General features: G+C 32.9%; 4 protein-coding genes across 4 annotated transcripts; 1 reads left to right on the top strand and 3 right to left on the bottom strand.

Moving 5' to 3' along the window:
- Positions 1-9,772: 9,772 nt before the first annotated feature.
- Positions 9,773-11,675, top strand: LOC112517907 (actin-depolymerizing factor-like). Its single transcript, XM_025125314.1, has 3 exons — positions 9,773-10,085; positions 10,560-10,825; positions 11,201-11,675. Exons 1-3 carry the CDS (start codon positions 10,056-10,058, stop codon positions 11,349-11,351), a joined length of 447 nt encoding a protein of 148 aa, XP_024981082.1. The 5' UTR covers positions 9,773-10,055; the 3' UTR covers positions 11,352-11,675.
- A 709-nt stretch (positions 11,676-12,384) lies between these two features.
- Positions 12,385-14,007, bottom strand: LOC112517832 (inorganic phosphate transporter 1-4-like). Its single transcript, XM_025125203.1, has one exon. It carries the CDS (start codon positions 14,002-14,004, stop codon positions 12,385-12,387), a length of 1,620 nt encoding a protein of 539 aa, XP_024980971.1. The 5' UTR covers positions 14,005-14,007.
- Positions 14,008-17,641: 3,634 nt separating this feature from the next.
- LOC112518095 (probable inorganic phosphate transporter 1-7) lies at positions 17,642-19,228 on the bottom strand. The gene has a single exon (XM_025125662.1). The coding sequence runs from the start codon at positions 19,226-19,228 to the stop codon at positions 17,642-17,644; it is 1,587 nt and encodes a 528-aa protein (XP_024981430.1).
- Positions 19,229-21,679: 2,451 nt separating this feature from the next.
- Positions 21,680-22,315, bottom strand: LOC112517831 (ethylene-responsive transcription factor 1B-like). Its single transcript, XM_025125202.1, has one exon. The coding sequence runs from the start codon at positions 22,313-22,315 to the stop codon at positions 21,680-21,682; it is 636 nt and encodes a 211-aa protein (XP_024980970.1).
- Between the last annotated feature and the right edge of the window lie 4,086 nt (positions 22,316-26,401).

The following is a 26,401-nucleotide window of genomic DNA, read 5'->3' as shown; positions in this document are numbered from 1 at the left end:
ATGTGAGGTGAGGTGATAATTAAAACAAAGTAAAGTAAAAACAATATAAGCGATACCAAATTAAGCTGGGGTCGCAGAAGATGACAAAGGAGGGTAAAAATCGCAGATGGAGATGTGTCCATCAATTGATTGGTGATACTCGACATCAAGGTGGGGTGTCGATCCCTATTTGCAAAGATGGTTTACAACACGTAACAAGAAAGTGCAACAATGGTAAAGTAAACAAAATGCAATTGTGTGTTCTAAATAAGATGATCTTAGCAATTATGAGCAAGTGCTAATTAGTCTTGTATCTCTCTTTGATTTGTCCTTTATATAATCATCCTCAATGTCATAATCTTATCCCATGAAAAGGGAGGATCGCAACAGCCTTTGTTTATTTCGTTAAGCACTTTTTAACTTGGTCTTGATTTATTTTGTTAAGTATTGTTTAACAACCTCGTGTATTCTCCTTCTCCTTAGGTCGTGCAATACGGATGGTGGTTCAAGGAGGTGACGATATTGTAACGAGGCAGTCTGCATAATGTTTTGCTTTTTGTCAGGTCATTAGGGACTCAGAGTGAGTGACGTTGGAAGCCACTTTATTTAAGAGTCAAAAAATTTATTTTGAATAATTGGTTTTTGGTACAAATTGTAAGAAAACTAATTAAGAAATATATCCATTTACCCACCATTTTCTAACCTGCTTCAGTTATTTAAAATTAAATACTTTACATATATATATATATATATATATATATATATATATATATATATATATAAGGACATTATATTTGGCCATTTTATTTATTAGTTAAATTAACCAATTATGATTTATTAAATACTCATATGGTTGAGTTTTAGTGAAAATAAGAGTTAGCGTGAGAAACGTAATAAGGGATTTCCATTTTTATATGCACATTATGATAAGATGCACTGAATCAATCCCCGCATCAAACGCGATTCATTATATATAGTAGGTTTAATTGAGATTAAATATGATCAAAAGTCCAGATCCATTTTTACACTTTTTATATTAACTCTTTCTCTTACACATTCTTCGCCCATTCAGACTACTTATATGTTGTTACAATTTCAAGTATTAGAAACGAGTTATAAGTACACCAGCTAGAACACATGGGAACACTCTATTTCACTATAAACAATTTAGGGTTATTTCCAATAATATAGGGGATGAAATTGACAATATGGTTTTTGAAGGGGTGTAACATGGCAAATTACTTAAGACTTTATAACCAAAAATAAAACCATTTTGTCAAATACAATGGACACAACCAATTTTGCACCTTCCATGAAGTTATCACTTTTGTTTCTCTCCCTACCTTTCTAAATACAATTATTTAATCAACAAAAAACCCAATATAATTGAACAACTTGAAATGGGTAGGGCTTCGATTCATAATATATGTAAAAGTTTACGTGTTTATATATATATATATCACATATATATATTTATATATATATATATATATATCACATATATCTTATGGATTTTATACTGATATTTAACTTTTGTATTTTGAAATATAACCTAATATCTTATAACTGTATTAATTCAATGATTCTTTATAAGTTAAAAAATAGTTTTTTTTCATATGAAGTATCAGTATAATTAAATAATAGTCGATGTAAGAATTTAGATTATATATATGTGTGTGTGTGTTGTGGGGGGCTTGTAATACCCACTAATATTATGATCATTACTAATCATCATCTTACATATCCAAATCTTGACTTTTATGATATTAATTAGTCTTATTTTTAAAAAAATATATGTAATATTCTATAAGTTCTTTTGAAAACATGTCGTATTTGATGCTTGTTTTCATATTTAAAAAACTTCAAGTATACGACAACGTTTGTGTATATGTTTTTAGGAAAACTTCAAATTTATAATAAAATACAGAATTCAATGTTATTGATTTGACCAGTATTATTTGATTTGATCTCTCTCTTTTTGTTTGTTCTTTTGTTTTTTCTGATTGATTTGTCAATATATACTTCATTAAATTGGTGTAAAAATGGATGATCGAAAGATATAAAAGAACATATCAAACAAGAGGGAGATCGATGGTTGGGGCCAACGACTGATGGGAGTTATGGAAAACGGGCGACGATGGGACGTTGAGTGGTGGCAACATCAAAACTTTATTAATTGGTTACATTACAGGTAATTAATTTTTAGATATTCGATGGTTTATTTATTTTAAAAAATATTCAATAACTTAATCATTTAAAATAAAATATTTTAATGATTTATTCATTAAAAAAAATTCAAAAACTTAATCATTTAAAATGGAAAAAAATCTTTTTTATTTTTCTACTCTTTAGAAAAAAGTTAAATGTCTATTTAAAATTGAAAGCTAAAATCACATTATAAAATGACCCTTTTTCTTTTCTCTAATGAATTAAACAAATCAAAATCATTTTTTTATTAACATATACATCCAACTTGCTATGCGAGTCGACTTATCACAGGGTGACCATCTACTTTCTGGATAGGCCGGAGTCATCACATTTGAACCTCTATGGTCACAAAAAAAAATTTATTCCTTCTTCGATTTGAACCCAAGGCCTCCAAACACTTGACCTTTGACCATTATTATTATCAAAATATATTGCCATCAAATTTTTATCAATAACATGTGGAATTATTAAATGTAAATAACTTGTTAAAATATGAGTTAAGGCAAAAAGTGTAAGAAGAGATCTAGACTCTTGATCATTTTTAATCTTACTTTCATCCTTACGAATCGCATTTATCACGGGTATTCATCCGGTATTTCTTGGTGCAACAAATCAGTGTTAAACTTCAAATATGATTGATCCGATGGTGGAGACTCGTTCTTACTATTCGCACCATAACTTTCATTCTAAATGGAACCAAACTTTTCATACATCTACATCAATATTCTATAAAAATTTATTAAGAGGGCGTATTGAAAAGCTAAAAGGATATTATTAGGACATCTCAAATGTAAAATATCAGATTCTATATCATTTTGATGCAAAAAATAATATAACCAGTATAAAAAATATCTGTAACCAATGTATTACACTAAAAATAATACTTTGAACATATTTCTATTTTCATTATCTTAATAAAGGATTTTTAAATACCACCACATATATTTTATATTTTCACGATGACTTTGTTATTATACTATCCGAATAGAATATCGTTCATAGTTAATTATGAATTAAATTATAAAAAAATCCATTAATAAAAAAGTTAAATTACTATTTGGTGTTATTTGAAGCAGTATTATGCGATTATATATGTCTTCATTCCTTAGTTATTATGTTTTTATAATTTTTGCTTACAATGCTTTCATATTAAAATATGAATTAATGATGTATTTTAATATGTTATTGTATTATAAATTATTAAAAAATATATATATATATATATATATATATATATAGAGAGAGAGAGAGAGGGGGGGGGGGGAGATAAGAGGTTTACTTTGTATAAACCGTACAAATCTCATTCAACAATGATGATTTTTTATTTTGTTTATTTTTTTTATAATTATGAGAGATTGATTAATCATTTTTACTGTGTAAGGTCTTAATCATTGATATTATTATCTTCATTATATTAATTTTAGATAAATATATGAAACAATTTCATCAAAATTTTATAAGTATTTTATGAAACAATTTTATAACCATATATGAAACAACTTTATCAAAAAAAGAAGTATATGAAACAATTTCATAAGATTAAAATAATTTCATGAAAAAATTTCATAAGATTAAACAATGAAATCGATGGATGAGGATGATTTGCACAGTTTCTACAAATATTGGTGGTTTGCATTTGATCGCTCATCTTATATATATATATATATATATATATATATATATGGTTTTTAAATGGGTCAGGTAGTCAAAAATCAAACCCAACTAGAACCCAAATATTCTTCCAAAATTCGGGTTTAGGGTATCGGATTTCAAGGTATTCAGATTTGTACAACAGTATAAGAACTTTATTTTGGGTTCGAGTTTGAATTCCGGACCATTTGAGTTCTCCGCACCTTTTGACATACAACTGGTTGAGATCGATAGTAATCAATTTAAAATATATATATATGTATATATAATTAAAATAAAAGAAAATATAAAAATTTGATTTTTATTGATTTTGCTACTACCGACATGAAGACATAAATGTATGTCGGCGGGTCCATCACATGCGTGCTCACTCGGCCGCCTTTTTTGTTTATTTCAACACGTGCTCACATATCTATCTTCACTTTCGTAGACCATGTTATATGTTTGGTCACTTCGATTTCAACGGAATTATATAAAAAAATAAAAATATATTATTTTTTAAATCTAATAAAACAATATAACATATAAAATATGTTTTGTTTTTAAAAGGAATGATAAAATAAATAAAAAATATGTGTTGATAAATAATAAAATTAACAATTTTTTAAGACTTGTAAAAAGTTTGTTTTAATAATTATAATAAAGAGAAAAAAAAATTAAGAATTCTTTAAATTAAAAAAAATATACAAAATATAAGTTAGCTGTTAAAGATGTTCTGATTGTTTTGTTGTTGATTCAGAGTCGGGACTGAGGGCGGAATGGGCACCTGTTAAGGTCTAAAAAAAGTAAAATTTATACGAATAATCAATTTATCAAAGCGATTTCAGTTTTTAGCCATTTTAAGAACGTTTTTCTTCAAATAACCAATGTTTACGGGAAAAAAAACTTTACTCAGAAAAAAGAGACTTCAGGATAAAAAATTTCTGTGAAATTTCTAATTGATTAAGTAGATATTTACACTTTATACCTTTATAATTAGTTATTTAATTTAATTTACATTTTTTACTTTTTTGTTTTTTATTTTACATATTTATTATATTAACAAACATAATCGTATATTAAATAAAATACATAAAAAAAATACGTTTTTTTAAGGGGGTGGAGATAAAATAACCCTTTTTTATATTACATTATTATTATGTCTCGTCAATATATTAAACAACTTACACTTTACGTACAAATTATTAAATATCATAAATACGTACAAATTATTTTTAAAACTTACACTTTTTATCTTTATAATTTTATTATTTACGTAAATAATATAAAATAAATTAAACAACTAATTATAAGATTGCAAAGTGTAAATATTTTTTTAATCAATTAGAAACTTTACCCAAAATATGGTTTTTTCTACCTAAAGTTTCTTTTTAAATTCATTTTCTTTTCTTTTTTTGTCCTAAAAAAATCTTTATGTAGAAAAAAGTATTTTACGTAAGGTTTTTTTTTAAACTTTGACTAAAAAAAAGTAATTAAAAAGTGAAATCATTTTAATGAGTTACGTAAATTTTTCGAATAAAAAATTAGAGACCTATTTTTTTAATATTTAATAGTAGACCAGAAAAATTAATATATGAAAAGACCTACTTTTTTTAATATAATAAAAACCATAAATTATTTGATAGATTCTAATTAATTAATAAATGTATTAACTAATTATTTTGGAACTCAAAATCCAAAAAAGTTAAATTTATCATTTTGTGCTACTAAAAAAAATTAGGTGTCAAAGTTTAAGGGGTTGTTTGTTTATCTTTGAATTATTAAGATGTAAATTTTATTTGACAAAAAAAAAATATGTCTCTTTATGGTTCTAAAATCATTTGAATTATTTTGTATCATGGGTTTCCCTTAACCATTCAACACCCTAATTCACTTGTAAACAATTACCGAACAATTATATTTCATTTTGCACTATATCATGAGAATCTATTAACCATTCTGACCACTTAATCATTTTGTACCAAACCATTCAGCAATTGTCAAATAACCCCTTAGCTTTTGTTGGTGTTGTGAGGGTTTTATGACTTACAATAGGTGCTTTTGTTTTAAACGCAATAAAATTTCGATTCATTATAAAGCCAATAATCATATATTGTTGAGAGAGAAGAAAAAACCGTATTCTAAACAACCTAACAAATTTATTTACAGAGATATTCTGAAGAAAAAAAAATATATTCATAATGATTATCATAACATCAATAGAAACTGAAAAACAGTGGAGATGAAACTTAGTTGATAAGTCTTCACCCAAATCAGCTTCATATATATTATTTGTCAAACTATCTGACTATCTGATAAAAAAAATTCAATTGGTCTTCGAATTTGGGTAACTGCTTCTATTGGTTGTTATCTATGCTTTTGTTTTTGTAGTTTTTTTTTTTTAAATATATAATATTTATATACGACAAATGCAACAAATAAACTCACATACTCTTCTCACCTTTGGTGAGGTTTGAACCCTTGACCTTCTAGGAAGTCAAGGTCTACGATACCGCTAGGCCAAAGGCCCTTTGGTTTTTGTTTTTGTAGTTGGTATTGTACTATTTACTAAAACTAAATTTGATTTATAAGATGTCTAGATTGTCTAAGTATCCTAATAAAATAGTGTATAAAACTTAGGTTTCTGGGTCCAAACTATAAAACGTCTTATCTAAAAGAGTTACAATAAGCTTATAGAACGATTTTAGACGTTTCAACAAGTTAACTAAGACGTTTTTACAATAAAGTGTCATATTAACTATTTCATATGACACTTTTGAGAAATGTCCTATAAACTCATTTTTTTTATATGACATTTGTGTTTATATAACATTTTTTTCATAGTGTTGTATAAAATAGTTAATACAACACTTTATTTAAAAGCGTTATAAAATTTGTTAAAACACCTAAAAATATCTATAAACTTATTATAACAATTTTAGATATAATATTTTTCTGGTTTGGTATTATAAACTTAAATTTTATAAAGGATCTTTTTATGACGCTTTTGGATTTTAGGCGTACTATAAAATCAATTATGTTTTCTCCCACATTCCCATGGATCTTCATCAGAAAACCTTGATAATCTTTAGAGGTGTGTAGAAAATCAACTGATTCAACTGGAACTGACTGATCCAATTAGAATCGACCGACCCTAATTGGATATCCAATAAAAAACTGGATCGGATCGGATTGAAATTTTCAACATCCAATTTGGATCGTTCGGCTCTTTGAATGCAGTCTAGAACCAACCAAAACCAAACCAAACCAAACCGATCAACATCCAATTAATCATCTGATGATCATCTAGTCGTCCATCCAACCACCATCCAATTAATTTATTTTCAAATTGCTTAAATCGGAATTTGTTTTATATGAGGTTTTGAATTTTTAACTTCTGTTGTGTTGGTTTTAACACATATTAAAAGTGATTAATTAATTTGTATCATTGTTAGAAAATTGGATTGAATTAACACACTAGATGGATCTCATCCTATCAAATCATCCATGAATATCCAATAAAAGTATCCAATGGATGAAATCGAACTGATCCAATTATCCATTGGATTGGATTGGATCGGTTAACCAATGTTAATCGGATTGGATCGGTTGGCAAAATCCAACATCCAATGGATGCTTGACTCGGTTCGGTTCCACTCACATCCAATAAATGTCAACTGATGAACAAGCCTAATAATCTTATCTATATTTTATCTCTTACCAACTCTCATTTATGTATCAGAATAAATCATATTTGTTGTTATGAAGTAAGAAAATTCATAACGCTTGGAACCTCCTCTTTTACCTCAATTTCTCTTTTGGAGAGTAACATGGGATTCCACATATTTTCACATGGTATCAAAGCAAATGTTTGTAACTCTAGGGACCTGATGCTTTGGCTAGCCCCTCTCGACGCTCTAGGACAATTTGTGTCCATCTAATCTCTGTTTTTTTGGGGGGGGGGGTGCCGTGTTTGAGTCCCACATCGGTTAGACTTGGACCATTTCTCCTGTATATATGTTTGGAACCTCCCTTTCCTCCTCAACGGCTCTTTTCTAGGGACTTGACACTCTGGCTAACACCCTCTCGACACCCTGGAACAATTTGTGTCTATCTAGCCTCTATTGTAGGGGGCATGTTAGAGTCATACATCGGCTAGATTTGGACCATTTCTTTTGTATATATGTTGGAACCACTTTTCTTTCCTCAATGGATTTTTGGAGATTAACTTAGGGTTCCACATATCTCACACCCTCAATCATGACTTATGCTTCGTTTTTATTCTCTATATTTCTTGATTTTGTTATCATCATTTTGTGTGGTTTAAGACAGCAAGAGAGTTCTCAACTGATTTCCAATTTTATGAAGTATTATGTCGTATAAACAGGGTTCAATGCTCATCTTGTATTTTTAACGTGTAATCATATTATCAGTTGGTTAACTATTACTTTTACAGAGTTTAACATGGAGCTGTAAGAAATTGTACATATGCAACAATAAGTTGTTAATTTGAATTTTAAGAACGTAATATACTACAAATCAACTCATTCGTATACAAATTGGCAAAAAAATGGTTCATCCACAGTTTAATTTGATGAATTAATATCTCAAGTGTTGGTGAATATTCATGTCAAGTATTTTGATCAAAAATATCTGAAATAAGTTATGTTTGGCAAACCAGCTAGAAAACTAATCGTTAAGTTGGATAACAAGTTCAATGTTAGTTGATAAACCAATTATATCTGGTAAAAATTAGATTATAAACTAGATGATAATGCAAAAAAAAAAAAACTTAAAATGTACAGGTTGAAAAAGTACTAACTCTAACATAACGGACATGATTGAAAAAAATAGTAAATTACAAAAATCGTCCTTGGAGTTTGTGGGAATTTTGGTTTTCTTTATAATTTTTGGAAACTAAAAGGACATTATCTAATTTTGTATTTTGTTATGGAAATCGTTCCTCGATTATTAGGGCCATCAAGTGCTCCACAATCAAGTCATAGAGGGGTATTCCAATAATTTTAACTTGCAGTTAAGGTAACGACTTCAGGCATGACCAACTCCCATAGTGTGACGAGGGGTGTGTACAAGGTCTGGGAACGGATTCGTTGCCGTATGGCTGACCGACAATTACCAGCCATTTCGGCTTCATGCAGGCGAGTTGCAACCTGCAATCCGAACTAAGGACAAGTTTTTGGATTGCAGGATCACGACCCTTTGATGCAAGTCATATAGAGGGGTATTATAGTAATTTTAACAAGTTTCTTTTAAATTTTTGTTGGATACAAATCTTAGAGCACAAGTACTAGTTGAAACATTTGAAGAAAAAAAAAAACTATCCTTCCCCCCTCCTCTAGTCATGTTTGATAAAAATGATGTTTTGCAACTATAAGTTGACTTATTTTTTAAGCTTAAACCCCGTTTGGATAAACAATAGATTTGGGTGTGATCGAAAATCATGTCAATATTTCTTTTTTAAATTAGAGCTGGTTAAACGTCTACGATAACAATCATGGGTTCATCTCAACTCTCAAATTTGATGACATGATGCAGAAAAAAAGGGTAAACTTGTAATTTACATTATTCAGGCATAACGAACGGTGGATCCAAGAATTTTATAGGCTGGAGTCCTATGGAAAATTCAAATAAATTTTACCCTAGGTAACTATTTATAGTAGGGTCCCCCCCCCCCTTTATATGCTGTCTCCGTCGCTGGGCATAACAATCGATCAACAGGTTAGCCTAAGGGCAGATCTATTAAGCCTAAAAAGGAAAAAAAAGTCTCTCGAAATCAACTAAAAACCCGAAAAAAATCTTTCGAAATCAACTGAAAACTTATAAAATCCCTCGAAACGGTGGAATTCAGCTAAAAAGATGCAATGTGGAATAAGTTTCAATTATACATGTTTCAAACTCATGTTCATATTGGAAAAATCCAACTCACAAAGTCCATGAAAAAATCAAGTGGTTTGAAGGAGACGCCAAAACTAGCTTGCGTTTGTGGAGCATCAATGGAACCCACAAACGAGTTACCAACTCAGCATCAGCGTTGAATCTACGCACCGCCCCAATTTCCAAATTACCATCTTTACGTAATTGGAATCCAATTTCAATTTCTGTTTTGATTTTAGTCTCACTCATCATCATCTTTATTCCCATTTTGTGGTTTACCTTCTACAATCCACACAACAAAAACCCACTTCCATTTCTCCATTTTCTTCAACTCGATTTCACTCATGTCGTTCAGATTCCGAGGAGGAGGAGGGGTATGCATAATTTCTCTTTAACTTTCCGTTTTCTGTATTTGATTTTAAGGAATCGTAACTTATTGTTTCGATTTATTCTGGTTGAGATCTGTTGATCGTTTTATAGAGTTCGAATTTTTATGTTAATTGGGGAATTTTGTTGATATAAGTATGTTTTCTCTGTGGTATGCGATTACTGTTCTCTGTCCGCCATTGATGAATCTGGTTATGATCTTAAAAGGGGATCCTGTTTAACTTTCGAAATTGGTATGTGGGCAACTTGAATTTCACTACTAATTGGAGCAAAACTTGTTAATTTTCATCGATTAGGGTTCCTAATCCATCCCTCGGTTTCAATTCTTCCTGTAAATTTCTGTGAGATTGATCTATAAATCAGTGAGATTGGTGTTGATTTGGGATTTGGGTTTTCCGGTTCTTATGATCTCAAGAAGTATTACATATGAATTTCTGAACATACGGTTATCGAATTCACAGGCGAATGCTTCTTCTGGAATGGGTGTTGCTGAACACTGTAAATGCACCTTCTTGGAACTGCAAAGAAAAAAGGCTCATCGTTACGTGATCTTCAGAATCGACGAGAAGAAAAACGAAGTTGTTGTCGAAAAGACCGGAAATCCTGCCGAAAGCTATGACGATTTCACGTCGGCTTTGCCGGAGAACGACTGCAGATACGCGCTCTATGACTTCGACTTTGTTACCTCTGAGAACTGTCAAAAAAGCAAGATCTTTTTCATCGCTTGGTTAGCTTTCTTTTCTTTCTTCTGATGCATTCAGTTTCCCATTTTTGGTTCATTTCTAATGGATCTGGTAAGCTAGACGTTGGCTGAAAAGTTAGCTGTTCGCAAATAAGCTAGCAGATAAACTAGTCATGTTTGATAAATGCTATTGTAAAATAACTTGAAATGATAGGGTTTTTGGTCATTTGGGTAAAATGTAAGGGGCAGAATTGGAAAAAAAATGAAAAAAACGCCTAGAGCTTATTCAAACGTTACCTGAGATAGCTTTTCAAAAAGCTAGTTTGTTACAACTTTTCAAAGAGCTTATTGAGACGCTACTTCTACTTGAAATAGCCTAAAATGATTTGATTCCTAAACTTATACTTGCATGATTTCTAGGTCTCCTGCAACCTCTAAGATTCGAGCAAAGATGTTATATGCAACATCCAAAGACCGTCTCAGACACGAGTTGGATGGTGTCCATTACGAGATTCAAGCAACGGACCCTACGGAAATGGAGCTTGAAGTGCTCAAAGAACGCGTATACTGATTGGTTAGCTTTCTTGAACTTGAAAGTTGCAAACCGATTTCTCCGCTTCTTTCTAGCAGAAAGAAGTTAGTATGTTCCGAATAAATGGCGCCCACATGACAATAAGACGAACACAACCAATTCTTGACGGGCTGCGCCAATGTTTTCGACCAATTATTGTAAGACTCCTCCCAATATTTATGCTTTACAAATTAGTATGTAATCAATGACCTATAGATATACATATATATATATATATGTAGTTGGCTTTTGATTCTATCATCTTCTTGATGCTATTAGTTTGTTAGATACAAATATAAAACCGATCCCGGTTTGAAGATCTAACTAGTGTATGTTTTCACGGAAAGAAATGAAAGATTGCAACAATCTTTATTGCTAAAAAACCAGACTAATCAAGCCCAGTATATCCCAGTCAGAAGTAGGGTCTGATAGGCGTGCTTCGAAAGACCAGGTAGCAGACCATGTATGGGAACCAGTAACTTGCATAGTTGGGTAAACCTTTTTTTTTGGGGGGGAGGGGGGGAGTTGCATACATATCTCCTCTCTCCCCCAGTGGCACCCACTTTCGAGTAGGATCTCGGGTAGGATGTTTGCAGACTTTGCCTCTACCGGAAAATAAGGGGCTGTTTGGTTGGTTTTTTATCAAGTCTTGTATGGATAAAGTTGTTTGTGTGTGGATTAATCCGTCTGTCTAGATTGAGAAGGTTTTTGCTTAGAATGGGTTTTCTATAAATGGAAGGGGCCTGTTTTTTAATTAGGAGGGGTAGATTTGGAAAAACTTGACTTATTGCATAAAGCTCCGGCTGGAAGTTTACTGAATAAGCCACTTTCTACATCATTAAGTCACTACCAAACAGTGAGGTATACTAACAAACAGGCTTTCTGACCATTTCTGTGAAGACCCCTGCTTTAAACATGATGTCTTTTTTATATCATTCTTTGAAGATGATTTTTTGAAGACTTTAGGAAGAGCGAAAGTACAATTTGAACATAAAACAAATAGACTTGAATCGGGATTTTAGGTTGAATCGGGTTAATCCGCAGCTACCTTCGATACATCTTCGAGCTTTACCGCATCATCGTAATCGTCATCGTCATCGTTATCGTTCTCCCCCGACATCTCCTCTAGTGATTTCCCTTTAGCTTCGGGTACCATAAACGTACAAAGAGCACCCAAAAGGTTAACAACGCCCAATATAATAAGCGTGTTTTTAACACCGATACCTCTAGAATACCCCGGTTCGGCTTTATGTTTATCCTGAGACAAATATAAGAACCCGAAAGCACCCACAATCGCCCCTAGTTTCCCGGAAGCCGCCGAAATGCCATGGCAGGTTGACCTCAATCTTGCCGGGAAAATCTCAGCTGGCACGATAAATGTGGTGGCATTTGGCCCGAAATTGGCGAAAAAGAAAGTCAATGAGTACATCACCACAAAACCGATACGGTTCTTTTTCTCGGTCCAGTGATGGTACGGTATTGCTAGCGCAAACATAAAGATCGTCATCATGGTAAATCCCATCAACTGGATTTTAAATCTTCCCATTCGGTCAATTAGGGCAACGGTGAACCAGTACCCCGGGACCGTACTACAAAGTGCAATAAGGGTTTGAGCTCTTGCGATCCGGAACACCTCTTCGATTGCGCTCATTGTGTTTGCTTTTGGAATCCACCCAATTGCGCTAAAAACGTCTTTTTGGAAGAGATTCTGGCTGTAAAATGCTATATCGAGTAAGAACCAACAGGTTGTGGTGCCAAGCAAGTGAAGCCCATGGCGGCGAAGGAATTCTTTCGTGAACAAACCGAAAGAATTCGACTCCTTTTCCGTGAATTGCTCGAGTTTCTCTTGATCCGCCTCGATATCAACTTGCATAACCCGAGCCATATCGGTTGCCGCCTTCTCGGCGTTCTTGGCAACTAAGGCGGTGTAGCGAGCAGTTTCCGGCATCTTCATTCGCCAGTAATAAGTCAAAGCGGCCGGAACAGCTCCAAACATCAAAATAATCCTCCAGACGTAATCAGCTTCATGTGGGGTCGATCGAAATTCATCTTTAATGTATGGCGGAACGTTGTACTTGGCCCGAAAAGATGCCGAGACAATAATCGCGAAAATCCCGCCAACTAAGATCCCAAAACCTTGCATAGCGAAAACCGCACCGATAAAAGCTCCACGAGTCTTCTTGTTTGCGTATTCCGACATGATAGTGGCGGAAAGTGGGTAGTCCCCTCCGATTCCGAACCCGAGCCAGAACCGAAAGAAGCAGAGCGTGATCATAACCGCCTTCGGGTCATCACTGAACGAAAGGCCCGAAGCTATGGAGCAGATAACCATGATCAATAGCGTCATCCCGTACACTTTCTTTCGTCCCAATTTGTCCCCGAGCCAGCCAAAGAAGAGCTGGCCTGTTAGCGTCCCACAAAATGCAACTCCATTGACCGCTGCCGCCACATTCGCCGGCAATACGCCGGGAGTGGGACTGCCGTCAATGTGGTAGTAAATCCGACCGAGCAATTTCGTTACGAGCGAGATACAAAACAGATCATATGCATCTGTGAAGAAACCCATTCCAGCAATGATGATTGCAGTGAAATGGTACCATTGTGTTTTTGCAAGATCAAGTGCATGAAGCACTTGAAGTTGATCCCCGGCCATCGTTAATCGTTCAGCCTTTTTGTCATTCTCGTTTGAACCTCCGTATGTATATATATACATAGAACGTTAGAAACAAGAAATACGAGCATATACCTTTGAAATGGCGAACAGGCGTAAAGATGTCCATAGATCATCGAAAGAAACGGTTTTAATTGTGGGAAATCATCGAAAAGGTTGTGATTTCGACGTTTATAGTTTTCAACATACATAAAGACAGCAAGTTTTTGGACTATCAGCAACTGTGATTTATGCCTGCAGTTTGAAATCATTGGACTTCTTCAACAAGAATCTGAGATTTTGACGGCAAATTTGGTATTTTTACATCTGAGTCTGTCTTCACTCACAGAAACAAATGCTTTATAATACAATACATTTTGAAACAGAGGTTAAATCTGTATACATCTTATCCCTGCTTTTAAAACTGGTTTTAAATCTGTATACTGGGTTTGTTTGGGACTTAGTAAACAGAATAGCAGCAAAGACATGGTCTAGAATCCATATGCATAATTACAAAATCAAACACATAACTTCCTCCGGGATTATTTATCTGTAATAAAAAAATTGTCGTTTTTAACCGTAGTTCGTTTTTGTTTGACACGTTATTCGGGTTTCTGTCCGAATATAAACGTGTTTGGCCAACTTTTTGTATTCGTAGTTGAAGATGTTTACGACTATTACCATTCCTATATCTGATTATTGGGGTAAAGGTAATGCCTGTATACGTCATATCATCTGGGTTTGACTTTTGACATGCAGATACATACACACTTAATTTTTTCCTTTTTTCAAAAATAAATAATTAATTTAATCAAAGTAATTTTTGAGTAATTGTGTATCTGGTAAGTGAGAGTTGTGACTTTTATCTCATAATAGATATTTATCAACAAATCTTTTCGATGGTCGAGATCGAGAATATTAATTTACAAAGTAAGCAAGAGTGGTGACTATTACAAATGAACACTTAGGGGCCGTTTACCAAACATTTACCCGGTAAGCGTTTATCGACAAAATTTAACATTATCATTGACTTATCAGGTAAGATTTTAGTCCACCAAAACGTATCGTATGGAACAATTTACCCGGTAAACGCTTACCATGGTAAGAGACGTCGCCCTCACTTACCGGGTAAGACCCTTGGTCCTTGTCTCGTTCTTACCGGATAAGATTTTTGGTCCTTACCATATTCATCCGATAAGATAATATGACTTGGTATTCACTTACCCGAGTAAGCGTTTGGTAAACGGCCCCTTACCCAATAAACCTTCTCCGGAGTATGCTCATGACAAGATCCCGCTTTCAAGGTTTTTGGGTGCTTGTATTTTTGTTAGTTGTGTTTTTCGTTTTTTTCATCTATTTAAAATAAATTTATTTTTTAAGTTTAAAATTATTTTAGTCATGATTATGAGTTAATTAATTACTCCATTCGTTTCAAAATAAGTGTCAACATTATTATTTTTGTTTGTCTTAAAATAAATATCTAATTTCTTATTCGATCTTTAATCATAAAAGAGAAAATTGTCGTTTTGTTGATTAAAATATGAAACGGTTATACATTCCTAGAAGAGAAATTAATTAAAATAGTCATTTTTTGTTCATTATTTCAAAAATGTCGTTAGGTCCACGAATAAGACTTAAAAGTGTAAGCAAATGTTTTTAAATCGGGTCCGCAACTGTGGGCACCAAATTTGTAAATTAGTCCAACGACAAGTCAGAGGACCTTTATCTAATTTACAGATTTAGTCCCTACATTTGCCGACCTGATTCATACACTTTTTTTACATTTTGACCCCTCTGTAACTTTAAGGAGATATCACTTGCGCATCTACTAATATTTTTGAATTTTTTTAAAAGTATGGTTTTATTATATATATAGCTTAGTTCAAATGTTAACCCAAACTATTGTGTTAACTTTGTTAACCATTTTCAATCAATCACAATCCATATTAAGTTTCTATCCATCTTAATATTAAGTTTTTATCCATCTTAGAATTTAATGACGATGATACATATGTAATTTTCTTTTTTATGTAACTCCTATATTATTAATTAGGAGTACAAAATCATAAAATCTCATGATTTGTGTTAACTTATTATTAATTTTGTTGTTTTTTTAATATTGATTTTATATCTTTAATGTTTATGAATTTGTGATTGGTGGAAAAGACTCGATAATAAAGTTTTCAGTATCGTTCAAATTGACATATACGAAAGATAATAAACATGTGTGACTATATGAGCAAAAATTCACATATGAGAACATTCGTACAACTATATAAATAAAAACTCAACATATATGAACCATTGTGTCAATTACGAACACAAATTGACATGAACACTTGTGTCAATTAGGAAAACGGATTTGACTTATATGTACAGTTAGTATAAATATGAACACATTTTGACCCAAATGAACATACGAAAGATGATGAACATGTGTGACCAATATATGAACATTTCGTACAACCATATGAACACAACTCGACACATATGAACCCTTGTGTCAATTACAAACACAAATTGACATATATGAACCTTGTGTCAGTTACGAACACAGATTGGCATATATGTATTGTTGGTATAAATATAAGCACATATTGATACAAATGAACATACGAAAGATTATGAACACAAATGAACATATAAGAACATTCGTACAACCATATGAACACAACTCGACATATATGAACCATTGTGTCAATTACGAACACAAATTCACATATATGAATATTCGTACAACCATATGAACACAACTCGACATATATGAACCATTGTGTCAATTACGAACACAAATTGACATATATCAACCCTTGTATCAAATATAAACACAAATTGACATACATGCACACTTGTGTCATTTACGACTTTTTTTTCATATACACCCCTGTTCACACACCATAAATATCGAATATTTGTTCACATATGAACCATTAAAAAAAACTGTAGAATAATCCGATGTCGAGGATCTTGCTGTTGGTTTTGATTCAATGACGAGATTAACTATCAGATAGTTACATTGTTATTAATGGACAGTTACAAAACATTTCATTGTCATTATTAGACATCTAAGATCTTTTCCCAAAATACCCTTGTAAATACTGGTTACTTATGTTATCTTGCCTATATGTGCAATTAATTACACTTTATGTCATGAATGATTTTAGCCACAAATTTCAAAGATCAATGATCAAGATTGATTAATAAAATTACCACAGTAATTTGGATTAACAAATGAACTTGTCTATATATATATATATATATATATATATATATATATATATATATATATATATATATATATATATATATATATCGAGTGCTACGCTTTAATCTTATTAACAAAAATCATCTAATTATTTAAATGGTTCATTCTAATTATCTCTAAATAATTACATAGTTAAAATAATAATTTTTAATCTTGACGATATTTTTATAAAGCAAAATAATTACGTATTGTTTGAAATACAAACTATTTAATTTTAAGGAAATTGTGATAATTTTATAAAATTAAATAATAAAATAAAGTTGAAATTTGCATAAATTTAACGGTAATAAAAAAAAGTAACATAATTCTCGTACTCGTACTTCTCCTACAAAACTGGAACAACACGTGTAAAAAACCCACACTCCATTCCGACACTCACGCTTGCGACTTCCCATCTCCTTCATTCTCGCCGGACATCTCTTCCAGCGATTTCCCCTTCGATTCCGGCACCAGAAAAGTACACAACGTCCCCAATAAATTAATCACTCCCAACACAATCAACGAGTTCTTCACTCCGATCCCCGGCGGATATCCGGCGTCAGCCTTTGCCGGATCTTTACTTTGCGCCAAATACAAAAACCCAAATGCCCCCACTATCGCTCCAAGCTTTCCCGACGCCGCCGAGATCCCGTGGCAAGTCGCCCTCAACCTCGCCGGGAAAATCTCAGCTGGGACGACGAAGGTGGTGGCGTTGGGGCCGAAGTTGGCGAAGAAGAATGTTAATGAATAGATAATCACGAATTTGATGTTGTTTTCTTTATGAATCCAGTAGTTATATGGGATTGCTAAAACGAACATGAAGATCGTCATCATCGTGAATCCGATTAATTGGATTGTGAATCGGCCCATTTTGTCAATCAGAAAGACGGTGAACCAGTAGCCGGGGACGGTGCTGCAAAGCGCGATTAAGGTTTGTGCTCTAGCGATTCGGGCGACTTCTTGGATCGCGTTCATGGTTTTCGCCGGCGGAATCCATCCGATGGCGGAGAAGATGTCTTTTTGGAAGAGGTTTTGACTGTAAAAGGCGATGTCGAGTAAGAACCAGGTGCTCGTCGTTCCGAGCAAATGGAGGCCATGGCGCTTACAGAATTCCTTGCTGAAAAGTCCGAAGGAATTTCCTGATCTCGTTGTGGATTCATCGATTTTTCGTTGTTCGGATTCTAATTCGACTTGGAGGATTTTGGACATGTCGGAAGCGGCTTTCTCGGCGTTTTTCGCCACCAGGGCAGTGAACCGGGCGGTTTCCGGCATCTTCATTCGCCAATAATAAGTCAACAGCGCAGGAAGAGCACCGACCATTAGCACAATTCTCCAAACATAGTCTGCTTCTGGGGCTGTTGACTTGATCGGATCCACCTCATACGGTGGAGCATTGAACCTACTGTTGAAAATCGACGCGATCATGATCGCGAACACTCCGCCACCCAAGATTCCGAATCCTTGCATGGCGAACACCGCCGCAATAAACCCACCACGAGTTTTTTTATTGGAATATTCCGACATGATGGTGGCGGAGAGCGGGTAATCACCGCCGATCCCAAATCCTAACCAGAACCGGAAAAAGCAAAGGGTAGTCATCACCCCCTTGGGGTGGCTACCGAACGATAAACCGGAAGCAATCGAGCAAAGACACATTAACATCAGTGTGATTCCATATACTTTCTTTCTACCCAATTTATCACCCAACCACCCGAAAAAGAGTTGTCCGGCGAGGGTTCCGACGAGTGCCACACCATTAACGGCCGCGGAGACTTGCGGCGGTAAACTTCCCGGCTTTAAAGAACCTTCTTTATGATAGTAAATCCGGCCGAGCAATTTGGTGACGAGAGAGATGCAAAAGAGATCATAGGCGTCGGTGAAGAACCCCATTCCGGCGATGACGATGGCCGTGAAATGATACCATTGAGTTTTAGCTCCGTCGAGGGCATGAAGAACCTGCAAATTTCCCGATGATGACTCCATTGATGATCTTCTTTCTTCTTCAAACAACCTGAAATGAAATCAAGAAAAACGACATCAAGAACACTTTTTGATCGGTTTCTCGAAAACCCAGATGAGATTGGAGTTGATCCATGGATAAAAACACAAAAAAGATTGAAAAAATTGAATCTTGAACTCACCTAAATGGTTGTTGTTGCCATGGAGATTGAAGCAAATATATATGTATATATATAAATAGTAAGGAACAAAGAGTGTTGAAACTAAAATTAAGCGGCATATTCTCATTATTTTCGGTTCTCCAACAACTCAGTCAAATGCAAAAAAAAAAAACTTGTATTCGTATTTAAATATCAACAAATTGTTTGGACAGCCCAATGGGCTTTTTGCTTCAGATAATAAGGCCCAAATATGTGTCCATAATTCCATACTAAGGTGTTTTAGGTAATTTGAGTAACGATGGTTAAAATGGGAATTCCGTTCCAAAAGTGATTAAACAGTGAAATTGATTGGGGAGATTTGCTATTTTGGTCAAATTCCCTTAATGAAAACATGGTCCCATTTAAATTATTATAATTAAAAAGAGCATATAAGGGGTCGTTTACTAAACATTAACCTGATAAACGTTTACCGGATGAATGATAATGCAAGAACCGAGAATCTTACTTCGTAAGAATGATGACAAAGGTCGAGAGCTTTACCCGGTAAGTGAGGGCGACAACTTTTATCCGATTAGCGGTTAACAGATAAATTGTTATATACGATGCATTTTTGATGGATCAGAATTTTACCTGATAAAGTAAGTGAGAGTATTGACATTTACTAGTAAGCACTCAGATGAATATGGCATACATTTTTTACCCTCAGTTAATTTATGTAGCTTATCAACTCTTAAAAATATGCATATTAGCCAAGTGTAACAGGGAAATTTTGTTATCTATTTTTGAAAGTGTACCTTTGTTTTATGACGAACATAAATAAAATATGGACGTCTATTCAATAATATGAAGCTTTAATAAACTGTACTTATGTACAATTTACTTGTAATTTTTAAATTTAAGTAATATGCATCAATAATCAATACTTTATATATAAACACTAAGTTTAATAATTTTTGTCAAATATTTTATAATTTAATATTTGACCAAATTTTAAATTATTTGTTCTTAATTACATTGTTTAATTTTAATCATGATTTTTCTATTTCTATAAAATCCACATGACTATAAATACATATTTTTTTTTCCTCACTGTTTTGTACAACTTTAATTATCTTTTAGAAAACTACAACTTTGGTCCTTGTAATTCTTCAGAAATAACATTTTTCGTCTCCAAAGTTTCGAAATTATCAGAAGGCCGTTGTAGTTTGTAAAAATATCAAGATTTGATCCCTCTCTATAATGGTTGTTGAAATTCCGCTAAATGATGTGTATTTCATCATTTTATGATTTTTTTTTTGTCTTTTAACCAATCAAAATCAATTTTATGATTTTGATCACTTTAGTTTTTTACTGTGTAAAAGACTAAAAAATGGATAAAAAAAAAAAAAATGTCGTCTATTCAACGAAATTTTTAAACAGGATCAGATGGATGAATTAAATCCAGATGTGTTTGCAAACCGATCATCTTTTAATTTCAAAGCTCTAAGAATAAAAATGTTATTTTTCACAAATCACATGTCTAAATTAGTAATTTATTCTACTTTTTTCATATATAAATAATTTATTTAATTTTAGATTGGAAACACCTCACCGTACACAAAATTAAATATATAAAACAGGTTTTCATTAAATGGGTTGTCATTTTGTCATTTATGATAGCTTTTACTTTATTAATAATTTAATATTACTATTATTATTTTGTATTTCGTGACATGAACGTAAATAAATTATTAAAACCATTTTTTATTATAAAAAATGCATTAAGTATAATTATATTAAACATACATGATACTAAATTTAATTTTCAAACATTTATATTGTAATAATATTTAATTTAACTTTCAAACAATTGAATTTTTTTAGTAGCGGTGGATTTCAGTCCAACTTATGTGCACTGATATCGGATAACACCGAAGACGTATTAATATAATCGTATTTGATATAATCCTATATGATATTTATTTTAATGATCAACTCCGTCAATTATCACGACTATAGGCAATAATGGCCGCCACCATTAAATGTCGGCCATTGCTACCCACCATGGACCACCTCCACGACTACTGCCGGTCGTCACCACCTATCCCACAATCACAACCTGCAATTCTACCACCACCAGTGACTACCATATAAAATTATTAAACAATATGCATTTTTGACGAAACTTGTCTAGTTCGATACCGTTCTATTGTACTACGTACGAAATGATACCTAAACATACCTTTTAAAACATATATTTATTTATTGGTGTAGATTTCTAATAATTTACAATATAAAAAAAAGAGTCAAAATTTGGACCTTTTTGTACATGATTTCAAGATTGTGGTGTTGATGATTCACAAAGAAGTAATAGTGATTCCAAATAATCAACACCCAAATCTTGGAAAACCACCGTGGGTTTTTCCTCCGGCACGGTGGCAGCCACCGGTTTATTCTTTCTGACCGCCGGTTTTTTCCTCAAAGAATGCCTCTTCTTTAACGTCATCACAGGGGAACACCCTTCTTCAAACCCATATTTCATCTCCTTCAATGATTCCTTAACTCTCTCCACAGGGAAATTCAACACCGCCAGCGTCCCTCTTGTCGAGAATGCCGCTTGATCGTACGCCATGGCGGCAGCCTCTGCGCTATCAAACGTTCCGAGCCAGACCCGGGTTCCGTTTCTCGTTGAATCCCTTATCTCCGCCGCGAATTTCCCCCACGGCCGCTTCCGAACACCGCGATACGACTTCACCTTCTTCGGCTCGTACGTGACCTCTTTCTTGGCCGCAGATACGGCGGTGGAATTGGGTACCGGAAACTCTATGCCGCCCTCCTCCGCTAGTAAAACGGGGTAAAACGCATCGTGGTAGTCGAATTGATTGAAAGGGTGGGCATTATGCCGGAAAAGAAGTTCATCCCATGAACAAGAAGTTTCCGGCGAATCGTACAGAATGAAAGATGTAGCCATTGACGGTGGTGGTGGTGGAGTGTTGAGTGAGTAGAACAGAGGCCATCCTGGCTTTTATATATACCCTTTTCAAAATACAATATTTTAAAGAAAATATCAAATAAATTTAGATTTTTTAATTAATAAATTTCTGATTATGTTAATTAATTTAGGAGGAGATTAATTCAATAAAAGGGGGGATGACGGTTAAAATTGGCACGTGGGACAAAATGACGCAAGGCGGCTGTTTCATCTCAGTTGGTAATTTAAAAGGGCGTTCCGACGTGGACCTAATTAGGCAGGTCATTATAGGGATGACCAAAAACATTCATTCCCGAACAAAGAACCCGATACTCGAACCTAATTTGACCGAAGAATCCTCGATGACCAGGGACGGGGGCGGTGAAGTTGTTAACTGGGGATGGGGGCGGTCATGAGGATACCCCTCAAACCCGGCCCCGATTATTTTATGACAAATCCAGTTTGTATTATTTATATTTGAACTATTGATACATGTAGCCATTAAAATTTGGCGAATTGAAATTTAAAATAACACGATGTTCAGATGTGAAATTGATATTTATAAAAATATTATAATAAAATACTGTAAAATGGGGAAAAATCCCTGATTGGGATGGCAATTCTCGGTATCTCCGACCGTGTTGCCATCTCTAGGTTAGCATGACAACTGGGATGGACTAGATTTTTTTTATATATTTTCCTTCAACGCATAAATATCTTTGATAAGAAAAGTTATGTAAATCAAATTTAGGGCATGTTTTTAGCCGCTTAATGTGACTCAGAGTTTATTAAGTTAGCTACTACTGTTTGGTAGTAGCTTAAGAATATAAAAAGTTGTTTATTCAGTAAACTTTTAGATTAGAGTTTTATACAAAAAGATAAGTTTTTTCCAAATCTATCATTCTCAATTAAAAACATGCTTCTTGCATCTATGAAAAAACCTTTATAAACAAAAACATTCTCAATTTGTACATACAGATTAATCTACATGGACAGTTTTAATCATACAAGATTTAATGGAAACCAATCAAACACTCTTTTAGATGAAAATGTAAACCGGTTAAACAAAATTCAAAATGAGACCTACTATCAGTGAAGCTTTATTATATCATGTTACAACGAATTTGGCAGGGGTTTTTTTTGGGTATCTATTAGGCATTGGGTATAATATAAAGATGAAGGCGGATAAAGTAGACAACAGTCATGATCACGAAAACCCCGTTAGGCGCTATCAACTCAAATGAGCATCCAAATTTTTTTGAATGATAGAAGTCAACGAAAGCTTCCTTAGAAAACTTGAATCCTAAAGCGAACAAAAAAAAGAATATTACAAACAGAAATGACACGAGGACATAACAATCTACTGGCAGAAAGCGGAAAATCCCATATTGACCCTGATAAAGTTCTAGAGAGGGGATCCAATATTTCCTATCCTCAAAGAAAGACCTTGAGTTCGTATTCATTGAATACAGCCAGTTTAACTATTAGCATTTATCGTCACGAACCAAACCTTTGAAACTTTATGTTGATTTTGCATTGAATAATAACAATATTAAACCAATTAAAATAAAATCATCTCCAAGACAATCGCACGTTTTAAAGGGTATTTTCGTATATTAATCATCATCTTTAGTCGTCTGCAATCTACTGATATTAAGTAGAACCAAGGGGAAGAAAGATAACGCATAGTACTCACACATTTAAAAACAAAATCACTTAATTTACTCTACATCAAAACATTTGGAGTCGTTGAATGACTGGATTTTCACAGTAAAAAACATCTAGCAATTACATGAAATGAGAAATGAAACCACATAAGGATGGTGTCCGATTGATTTGAGCTTGGATTGTAAAGATCAAAAGTGTCTAGAGGTCTCATGTTTGAATCCAATGAGGAATAAAAATATCCTTATGACCACAAATGTTCAAATGCAGTGACTCCGAATTATTAGTGAAGTGGGTGATCATTAGTCGACTCGCATAACGGGTTGGATATTCAGGTTAATAAAGAGAATGAAAAATGAATGATAACATATGGTCCCCAAATGTCTATAATATTAATGTCTGTCCAGATGCAAGGGAAGGGATCCATCCAATTAAGAGCTACAGGGACAATATTGACAAATACGTAGGTTTGTAAATGAGCCACTTGGATTTTAAAAAAACTAATGAGTAGGGCAGGGTGCAGCCGTCTTTCGTAAATTACCTTTATGCCCATCTATGGTTCGTTATCCGCATACACATGTTGATGGGTCTAAGTTAAGTTAGTTGGATATAAATGGTATTTCACAATTCATTTCTTTTTTGTTTTACAATTTAAAATTAAAATATACAATATGCTTTTTTAATTTAACATAGTGAAAATAACTAAAATACCCTTGATTTAATTGAATTTGACGGAGAAAGTTAACGACTGCTAGACAGAGAGACCGAGACCATTGGGAATTGACAAAGTGAGGGTCCAAATTTGAGTTTTTAAAATTTAGGGATGATATCCGTTCAAAATTACAATTGTTACAGAGAAATAAAAAGAAACGTCACGCCACAAGAACCTATCCAACCACCGATCCATGATATCCATCCAATCATAGTTGACACACTTGGTGTGAATGCAACGAAGCCATCGAAGACTTGGGGTGTCGAAAATATTTGAAACCAACAATAATCCACCTGAGCTGTATGAAATTTCAGTTAAACAGTTCGGCCAATGAAACATAAGTTAAACATGTGAAGATTGGTTTAATGTGGAGAATGCTTGACATATACAATTTTTCATATAGTAAATTTTATCTCCAGTGACACGTGTTTACGAAGGAAAAAGGATATTAAAAACAAGTTACATATTTAGCAATTTATGTGTATATGTGTATTATTAGGTAAGTTTTATTTCGTTTAAATAAATACAGATTTTGAATTTTTTTTTTCTTAATGTGTAACTACAAACATATTTATACTGGCTTTTCATAAAATTTATATCTTACTATATTACACAAGTATATCATTTATATTTTTATGCATTTTTGCATATTATACAAAGTTACAATTTTTGCCCTTCTGGGCTTTGAATTCGTCTTGACAATTCTTAATTAAGTTACATGTTACTTTCTTTGGCCTTTTTAATGGATTTCTTCTAACTCCATTAAAAACCGTTATATATTTCTGTTAATTCCAGTTAAATGAGGAATATTTTGGTTTTTTTTCTTTTGTTTAAAAAAAATCATGTAATTTACATATATATATATATATATGTATATATATATAGATGAACGATTAAAATTTGTACAAATCTTACAAACTAATTACAACCAATCATATAAATCCATTGATTTTTTTTCAATTTATAAGGGTATTATGGTCATTTAAAATTACAATAGTTATGTTTGGTAATTATTTAATATTAATAGATAAGTTTGGTAAATATTTAATTGAGGCCATTAAATTTCCAATAGTTATGTTTGATATAGTTATATTTAACAAAGATTTAATTGAGGTATCTATTAAAAAAAATTAGAATCACCACATTTTAAAGAATGTAGAAAAATTTTGTTTAAGAAAATCGTCACTAATTTCTAACGAAACAGACTCAAATTGTTCAATGAAACAAGGTAATTTTCAATGAAACGGGTTCAAACTGTTCAATGAAACAGCGTCACATATAATTGCATCAGGTTTATATGTATAACAGATATAATGAAACAGATTTATATTCATAGGTATGTATAACAATTTGTAATGAAAAAAGTTCATATGTATAACAGCTGTAATGAAACATGTTCATATGTCATATATGATTGCATCAGGCTCATATGTATAACAACAATTAAACAGGTTAATATGTATAACAGCAGTAATGAAACATGTTCATAGAACATGTTTTTTTTCCCGTTTTGCCCTTCCATATCTCCAATATGAATTTTTTTTTACTTTACTTATTTAGTTTATTTCAATCTTGGTTTTTCATCAAAATATTGGATTGATGTGATTAGTTTGTATGGTTTGTATGAAATGGATGGTTTGCAAAGTAAACCTCATATATATATATATATATATATATATATATATATATATATATATAGGGGTCTATTC

This window comes from Cynara cardunculus, assembly GCF_001531365.2.
Source record: "Cynara cardunculus var. scolymus isolate 2C chromosome LG 9, CcrdV1, whole genome shotgun sequence".
In the NCBI taxonomy this organism is placed as follows: Eukaryota; Viridiplantae; Streptophyta; class Magnoliopsida; order Asterales; family Asteraceae; genus Cynara; species Cynara cardunculus.
This window is presented reverse-complemented; position numbering and strand designations above follow the sequence as displayed.

Coding starts and splice junctions, on each gene's coding strand:
- LOC112517907 (XM_025125314.1), top strand. CDS start 10,056: ATGTCGTTCAGATTCCGAGGAGGAGGAGGG. Junction 10,086..10,559: donor GATTCCGAGGAGGAGGAGGG/GTATGCATAATT, acceptor TCGAATTCACAG/GCGAATGCTTCTTCTGGAAT. Junction 10,826..11,200: donor AAGATCTTTTTCATCGCTTG/GTTAGCTTTCTT, acceptor CATGATTTCTAG/GTCTCCTGCAACCTCTAAGA.
- LOC112517832 (XM_025125203.1), bottom strand. CDS start 14,004: ATGGCCGGGGATCAACTTCAAGTGCTTCATGCACTTGATCTTGCAAAA.
- LOC112518095 (XM_025125662.1), bottom strand. CDS start 19,228: ATGGAGTCATCATCGGGAAATTTGCAGGTTCTTCATGCCCTCGACGGA.
- LOC112517831 (XM_025125202.1), bottom strand. CDS start 22,315: ATGGCTACATCTTTCATTCTGTACGATTCGCCGGAAACTTCTTGTTCA.